The sequence below is a fragment of the Hippocampus guttulatus genome, chromosome 1 (assembly GCF_054856545.1).
Source record: "Hippocampus guttulatus isolate MCC_2025c chromosome 1, RoL_Hgut_1.0, whole genome shotgun sequence".
NCBI classification, from domain to species: Eukaryota; Metazoa; Chordata; class Actinopteri; order Syngnathiformes; family Syngnathidae; genus Hippocampus; species Hippocampus guttulatus.
Window position 1 is genome coordinate 29,547,652 of NC_141261.1, and position 9,081 is coordinate 29,556,732.

At 43.2% G+C, this 9,081-nt stretch overlaps 1 protein-coding gene across 1 annotated transcript; it reads left to right on the forward strand.

Moving 5' to 3' along the window:
- The first annotated feature begins 2,321 nt into the window (after positions 1-2,321).
- LOC147211288 (uncharacterized) lies at positions 2,322-8,766 on the forward strand. Its single transcript, XM_086125122.1, has 5 exons — positions 2,322-2,879; positions 3,736-4,178; positions 4,479-4,641; positions 6,929-7,376; positions 7,482-8,766. Exons 1-4 carry the CDS (start codon positions 2,601-2,603, stop codon positions 7,343-7,345), a joined length of 1,302 nt encoding a protein of 433 aa, XP_085981248.1. The 5' UTR covers positions 2,322-2,600; the 3' UTR covers positions 7,346-7,376; positions 7,482-8,766.
- Positions 8,767-9,081: the final 315 nt, after the last annotated feature.

A 9,081-nucleotide genomic window follows, 5' to 3' on the forward strand; every position in this document is an offset into this window, starting at 1 on the left:
TTGATCACATGATACGATGGACTTGACACCATCAAACAGTTTATCAAAAGAATGGATGGAGCAAAGGAATGTCCTCTCTTCTATTTTTCACATTTTTATAAAATAGTTGGCCTTGATTGAATGTCTCTCTCTACCTCTGTTATGCAAATGATTATTAGAATAAACCAAGTCTTTGAGGTCCAGGTCTTTGCAGAGGTCTCCTAACGGCTGGGCAGTCGAATGACACCTCTGTATCCCCAGAGTGACGGATTGGTAGAGGAATTCAATTGCACCTTGTGGCCGTCACGTGTTCATAAGTTGTTGTCAACAGGCCGCCATGCGCCAAAAAGTAGACGACGTCGGGGTGCAGCCGTCATGTGTAACCGTTGATGCGGGGGAAACGACAGAATAATCCAACCTCTCTCAGGCTTTCCGGAAGGCTCCGGACAGCATAAGACGACCTCCGTCAGCATTTCCGGAAGGTTCCGGACAGAATTGGACTCAAGAAACATGAACTTGGACAGAATTGACAAAAAAGGGTTGTTTACAAAAAGTTCGTAAGACCGACAAAGGACAATGCTACAACACCTGGAAACCGAGAAAACCAAAAATTCTTGCAAAAGGCAAAAAAAAAAAATACGAATGGAAATAGCTTGTCAATAAATGGACAAGAAACCCAAAAAGCATATACAAAATCGTGACTAACATTTACAACAAAAACCTAAACAAAAAATAACCCCCAAAACAAACGACCAGCAACATGGAACATCTAGATTCTAGACAGTTGTGAGCAAGGCAAATATTTGGACAGACCTGTAAATCCTTAAATACAGTGTACTCGGTTGATTATCATTGGCAACAGGGGTGCAAGATGGAGGGAAGGCACTCCTCTGCCACCTGTTGGAGACATACAAAAACAGAACCATGACAATGACATGATGTGGAGCGCACAAAAACGGATGGACACAAATTAGCAGGTTGAGGTAAATGTTAAAATGACTAAGACTTGATTTTTTTTTTTTTAAAACAAAGCCAGGCAAAAGCTAGCGTCCTACCAGAGTCGAGCAGGACCTTGCCAGCTAGCTCCATTCGTGAAGCGTCATCGACCTTTCCGACGGACTCTGCTTCTACTGGAGGTCAAAGGAGACTTCCAATCCACCGCAGCCTCAGATGACGAATTTGTCAGTTTCGGCTGTGCCGACCTGCACACCTATTACAGGGCCTATTCCGTGCACACATCAAGGATTCTAGAATTTTATTCTGCCTCCCGATGACAATGTAACATTTTGGTCCCAGGACTTCTCTGCTCAGAAGTGTCATTACAGCACTGTCAACTACATTTTGTTTGGATGTGAACAGTTAAAACTAACACTGGGTATGTCATGATTCGGTTTGGGACCAACAGGTGGCACTGTAGCCCCCCCCCCCGCCCCCCCGCAGCTGCACACCTGTTGGTCGTTAGGTAATTAGTTCTAGAAAAGGACTCCCGCCCGAACACTCATTGCCGGGTCATTGGTGCTCTTTGCTACTGTCATGTTTGTTCTGGCAGTGTTTTGGTTATTGATAGTTTTTGTTTCAGTCATGGTTTTTGTTTTTTTACTTTGGACTTTGTTTTGGATTTATAATAATAATAATAATACATTTTATTTATAAGCGCCTTTCAAGACACCCGAGGACACTTTACAATAACAAAAAACACAAAACAATACGGGTTGAGCAGCGGCAGCCAAAACGCGCCAGCGTTCACTCAACCCGAAGGTCAGAAAGAAACCACAGGGGAGGGAGAGAGATTTAGTTTTCTCTGTTTTAAATACAATTCGTCAAGTACACCCTGCTCCTCCCCCCTGCCTGCTTTTTGGGGTCCACCACCACCTTGCATCGTGACAGGGTAGTGTGGACGCAGAAATTTAAATTTAATTAACTATTGTTTAGAATTAACACCGGCAGATTTGCTGTGCATTCTCTGCACATATTTTCAGCAATTATCTTAAAACATGTATTTAAACGTGTATTTAAACAAATCACTCAACTCAGGTTCCAGGATTTTTAGACCATAGTCGGGGGTTTGGGCTACTTAAACATCCCGTAGTGAATTCAGAGAATTGTTATTCAATTTAAACAGTTGCACAAACGCACCAAATGAGTAAATTGTATTTCTGAATAATTCTAAACATTCTGCAAAAATGTTGGGCCACTTAAAGTGCTGAAGTGGTTGATGATGGCCCAACATTTTTGTTTCATATAACGTCAGTGTAACAACCACGGTCAAGATGAGAAAGCCATGAACACTGCGGACGCGTACAGAAAGGGGGTTAAAAGTGGAAGTGATGAAAATGACAAGAACGCGCGCGGCATGACCACGCACACACGGCTCGGATGTCATCCGCAGGAAAAAATAGCGCCCAGGAGCTGGTTGCCACGCGACCCTTACTGAATGGACCGACTAAAAGTAACTACGAAGGTACACGCCTCCTTTACTTCCTCTCATCTCGTGCTGAGATTGTAGAAGCCTCATCTGCGTGCGCTCACCCTGAGTCCAATTGGTAAGGCAGTGCGTGTGCCCAACCACGCATCCTCCTTTCCCTTCTCTCCCGGAACATCGTGTTCTTTGTACGGGGACAATGACGGCCAAGCATCGGAAGGGGAAAAGCAACCACAAACACGAAGAGGACCACGACAAAAGTGAAATTCCCGAATCCGAAGTTCGAACAGGAGGGAATAGCTACACGCTTGTGTTGTTTGCATGTCTCGTCGTTGTCATCGGCGGTGCAACGGGAGCATGGTTCTGCTACCAGCAGCACCAAACTTTGACCCACTTGACAGACACCGTAACGGGAATGCAGATGAAAGTGTTGAAGCTCCAGGCGTCACAGGAGACCATGCGACAGACAAGTGATAAGGTACGAACTTTAGAGTCCGTGCTGCAACGCCAACGAGTGATTTTCTTGCCTCCACACGGCGAGGTTGCAGTGCACGCTGCCTCTTGCAAGCAGGTCAGATTTGTCGTGACCCGCTGACTTGATCTATAACTCCAGTGTATAGCAGTAGGTACTATATATTTATACCCTCTTATGGGATGTGTCCTAGCTTACATGTGGTGGCTCCAAAGCCTGCAGTTGATATAAATAATATTAATAATACACAAACTGGATCCGTAATGTGCCATGGCTAAATTTAGTTTGTGGTTTAAATGATACCGGAACACAAGGCCAGACACTGTTTACTGGTCACCTCTGTAAGGGTAACCAGCAAGAATTGAACGGAGATTTTTTTTCAGCCAAGGCTCAATACAAATTATGCGTTTGTGTGTGTTCTGTTCACTTTTTAAGTAGAATTAGAATTTGAATCTAGAGTGTCATTGTAGAGTGTACACTGAAATAGCAATATATTATATAATAATGACAATATGTTGGTCCGAATCGATGCTATGGCCAATAATCAAAAGTAATTGCGGCTCATGTCGCAATCACATCATGGTGTGCACCTTAATGTCACCATTTGCACCGAATCAAAGGGTTCTCTTAATAAAGATTTGAACGCTAAGCTTTGGATAAATTGCAGATCATTGTTCAAACAATTTACAGCTCAGGCGACATGGTAGGGGCAAAATTAACCTCTGCAGTAATGTCCTTGCAAGTTCTCTCAGCTTCGTTGGATTGCATATTGGTTTGGAATAAGTAGCAGTCAGCAAGATCCAGCCCAGAATTAGTTGCGGTCTCAAGTGGCTCAACATGTTTGTTGCACTTCTCGTTGCAGGTACATGTTTCAGATGATGTAGAAAGTCGCGTCAATGCTCTGGAAGAGTCATACATGTTGGCCCAGAAGCAGGTGGATGAGGCCTTAGCTACCGCAGAGCACTTCAAAACATCGGATCTCCCCGCTCAGGTGCTATCACTACACACGGAGATGAAATCCCGTCTCGCAGAGATTCAGCGGACCACTGTGTCTGTGGAGCAGCTGAGCCAGCTTCAGGGGAAGAATGAGAAGTTTGCGGAGGTCGGACTTCAGGTCGAGGGCCTCGTTACGTTGAGCACCGACTTATCTAAGCAAGTCCAAGCCATAATGGGGCGCCTAGAAGAAGCAGAAGCCATGCTGAATGATGTTGCTACTCTGAGGGATAAACTGAAGCAGCAGACTGCACAGCTGATGGGCCTGGAGGTGCAGCTGAAGTCGTTCCAGACTGAGATGGCGACCATCAGGTTGGAGAAAGCAGCTTTTTGTGCTGGGCGGGAATAACTCCTGTCCTCTGACCCATAACATTATGTTTGCTTTGTCAAAGCCCTGCTGGCTACGGCTCTGTGTTGCTCCAAGTCGCTGTTGGTAGGCCTCATGATCATTTTGCAAGAATTCACCAACCTATAAAAACGCTCGGGCTGAATATTTGCTAAACACGTTCCAGCATGCATCATCTGCAAGTTTCAATGCGTTTTAGCTTTTATGCTCACCAGGTATTCTGCAGAAGTAAAAACAATGAAAACATTCTCATTCTTTGTCCTCAGCGAATGGCTGCCGAATGAGCGCTCCAAGCAGCTCACACAGGACGACATGGAGGAACAGATCAGTGCACTTCGAATGAAAGTTTGGCAACAGAACTCAGCCGGCAGCCGCCTGCACGCCGAACTCAGAGCTCAGCTGGACAACTTACAGTGGCAGGTTACACAGGTAATAGAAAAGAAACCAAGCAGAATCATTATTGGTGTTTATTCGGTGGGTGAACGCATTACGATGTTTGAATGTATTGTATTTGTTTGGGCTATAAGTCACACTTTTTTGATTGTTTGGCTGGTGCTACAACTTCAACTCAGATGCGATCTGTATATATTAAAATGAGCGCATGGACTGGCAACCAAATTGCCCGATTCCTGATTGTATTGACTTTTTGTGTTTTACCACCACTGTCATCAAAAGTATTTGTCCACTGCTAAAAGACAGAAGTAGTCATGCATTATTGCCAGTGGCCAACTTCTTTATTGCATGCTAAAAATGTAGGCAAAGAAATGCAAGCAGAAGAACGAGAACAACTGTAGTTGTGGCAACTATTGTGTAACATAACTCTGCTACTGCCACGAGTATGCGGCATCCGCCACAACAATTTACAGCTCTAAAAGGCACAATAACCGACCAGAATTCTACCTTTCGCCACAATGCGACATCACATTCTAGTTAAGGTAAGCCGTTTTAAACTAAAAAGAAAAACCTTTACATAATTAGAAGCGAAAATTTCATCCAATCGGAATTCATTCGCTACAGTCGCCAGGGGTGCGTTTGGAACTTCACCTCGATGCCCTGACACCACTCTGAGAGTGCATGTGTTCAGAAAAGCACAGGGCGCTGACTTCCTATTCATTTCTGGATGCAACCTAGGTTAGAAAGCAATCAGCAGCTCATACTTGAACCGTTTCCATCTGGGCTGCCCGATGCACTTCCCTCAGGCAGTCCTTTTTGGGGACTTTCAGAATGTTACGGTTCAAAACAGAATCAGACTCTCAAAACGTGGACTCAGATGGACTTGAACAAAGAAGGTTTTATTAAAACAAAAACGCAAGACTGACAAAGTACAACAAAGACACTGGTTACAATAACCGGGGAAAAACAAAACTAAGCAAAAATGCTTGCAAAATAGCTTGTCACGAAAAGACAAGTAAATAGCCAAAACACAAAGGAAACAAAAATAAGACTAAGTTGAGCAACAAGAATACTTACTATGATGATCGAAAGAACGAGGCGAGAAAATACATGGAGTGACTAGTGATATCGTCTCGAAAATTCAACACTTGTAGACAAGGTCATGAGCAAGGTGAGGGATAATCCGACAATGGCTTGACAGTCCTTAAATACATGGCAATTGATAAGAACTTTGGCAGCAGGTGTGCACACTGAAGGGAGGGCCCTTGACTGCCACCTGCTGGTGACACACAAGAACAGGATCATGACACTGAAGAGCCGAAAGGCATATTTGAACAACGCTCTGAGTTTCTGAATCGTGGGAGTGAAGTAGGGGCATGCTCAGAGAATATTTCCAATCGCACCCAGGATGAGGGAGCAGGAATTTTGGGGACGAGTCTGAGCGCTATTGTTTTTGGACTAGTTTTTTTGTAATATAAATTTCTCACAAAAACCTTATTTATAATCCAGCGCAACATATAGTCCAAAAAATACCATAGCTCTGATTTTAAAGCCATTTTGTTTTATGAAATTAGATATACAGTACAGTAATCCCTCGTTTATCGCGGTTAATGGGGACCAAAACCACCCACGATAAACGATAATTTTTATTTTTTTTTTAAATCCGCAAATGGTCCGCGAGAAGCTGCAAAACAACAGCGAGTCACATAGAGCAACATATACAGTACTGTAATCCATGTATATGTAAAAAAAAAAAATTAATTTGTTTGAAAAAATCTGCGATGCACTGAACCCGCGATAAACGAACCACGAAGTAGCGAAGTGTGTGTATATATATATATATATATATATATATATATTTCATTCAGGATGGCGTGGCCTGGTGGTCGACTGGTTAGCGCTTAGGCTTCACAGTGCGGTGGTGCAGGGTCCAATTCCGGCCTTCCTGTGTGGAGTTTGCATGTTCTCCCTGTGCTCACGTGGGTTTTCTCCGGATACTCCGGTTTCCTCCCACATTCCAAAAACATTTGTGGCAGATTAATGGAACACTCAAAATTGTCCCTAGGTGTGAGTGTGAGCGCAGACGGGTTGTTCATCTATGTGTGCCCTGTGATTGGCTGGCAACCAGTTCAGGGCGTCCCCCGCCTACTGCCCGAAGACAGTTGGGATAACGCTATATGAATAAAGATATATTGTTTTTTTAGGTGTCTTGGCCACTGGGTTCAGATGTTGTGGTCAAAAGGCGTTTTTTTAATTAATGGGAGAATGCGTGTATGGGAGAATATGGGCCTCACTGCACATCATTTATTTTGTCTTCTTCAAGATGATCGGAGGTGCTGAAACTGTCCTAGAGCCCATGAATGAAGCTGAGGGAGAACCATCTCCTTTTGTCGAGGAAGAAGGTCAAGCTACAGAGGAGGAAGCACACCTTGGAGCAGCAGATTCTGACTCAGATGAGCCGGCTCAAGAAGCTTCAGATGACGAGACTTACACTGAACAGATGGAAGAACCGCTTCCCTCTCCCGAAACTGCAGAAACCGATGCAACGCACACAGAAAGGGAGGAGCCAAATTTGGAAGAGATTCTGAGTGATGAAGAGGAGTTCTTCGATGAGTTAATGCTTGATGAAGGTGATGCCAAACCGGAGGCTGAGGCTCACGATGACAATGTTGAGAGCCGAGGAGATGCTGAACAAGTTGAATCAGAAGAAGAGGAGATCGGCGATGAAGTGGAACTGTAGGATGAATGCATCAGAAGGCAATGTTTGTAAGGTAGTAAGAGAAGCAAATTCTAATAACCTTGTACAGTAGTCGAATTGATTTATTGCACCATCACATGGCTCCTAATATTTGCCCCTGTGTTTTTTGTGTCACCAGAGGGGAAGAACGTCTTCCATCAGCAGTGAAAGCATGGCAAATATACAGGCATCAGTGCTTGCTGTGTGTGCGGCATGCATCAGGTGACACGGGTGCTCTTTGAAAGCCCGCTTGTTGATAATTCAGCCACTGTACCGATGTCAATTACAAGATTTCAGATTTATCAGTCAATAGCCTCACAACCTCCAGAGATTTTTTTTCCTCCAAACTCTTCCCATTTTAGTGTAGATTATGTTTCACTTCTTCCAAAATCTGGGTTGGGCACTTCATGACAAAATAAATGAAGAACTGTAAATAAGTGTTCACTGTAAGCCATCGTGACATGGTTTCCTTGTTTCCATGTCTGCTTTGTGAGTGTGTGAGGAGAACAAAAATATGAAGGAAGAATATTCAGCTGTAGAGATTGGAAAAACCCCCCAATAGGAATGGCTGTGGCATAATTGGCTTCGATAATTAATTGTTATTGTTGGCAGGATTTTGACACTATTTGCAACGCAACCAGCACCAATTTAAGTGAGTGTTTGTTCCAAGTTCATTCAAATCTGAACAAAATAGTTTTAGGTGACACCAAACAGACAAAAAAAAAAGAATATTTTTGTGCATTAAGATACAAATTAAGATGCCAGTTTCCAGAAGATTGGGCTTCTCAGAGACGATATTCTCTGTGTGTTGCTTGCATACTGTAAGTGTGCATAACTAATGTACATACGTAATTTACAGAAAATTGATCTGCAGACCAGCTGAAAGAGACACTGCAGCTAGTTATGGTTGTATTCACTACTGTCATCTGGATCTTCTGTGATTAAGAAATTTGCAAACAAGCAACCTGCAATGATTGCGGTTGAGCTCATCTTGTCCGCTGAGGAAATTAATAAATATCGGAACCAAACCTGTTTGATGCGAGGTTCAGCTAGAGCCAGATTTGGGAAAAACAGCCTAAAAAAATACTTGCTCACGGAATGTATGTACTGTACCTGATCATAGCACTGACTCGTCACATTACATGACAATCTGGGTGACTGGACGGTAAACAGGGATGCAAACCATAAAAAAAAATACAATTAAAAAAAAGACAAGAACTATGCAATTCAAGAGAAGCTGTGATTTTTGGTAAACTTTCTGAAACAATATTGTGAATTCATATTTCATAGACTGGTTTACTTTACTACTGTAACAGTATTCCTTTTAAGCACTGCTGTACATTTTACCCAGAATTCAACTGAACTAAGATGAACTTCAAGTTCAAAATGTCTTTAAAATAAACAAAATTGTTCAGTTTTGTAAAGTGCGTCTTTGTGTCAAATTCACTACTTGGTTTTGTTGATCATGTTCTATTCCAGCTGATTAGGCGAGAGGTAGGATCGATCCAAGACTGGTCACCGGCCCCTCACAGGGCACATAATTCAGAAACATCAATGAGCATGCATGTTTTTATATGTGGACAGAAGGTATAGTAAAATCGCTTTGACCACCTTTCCCTAACCAGAGCTTGGCATCGCAGTTTTGAAGCATTCCACCATCTGCACGGGCATTGGGAATGGGATGCGATCGACCGCTTAGCGCCGTGCAAAAGCCAAGCAATCTTTTCGCAAATTTGGGC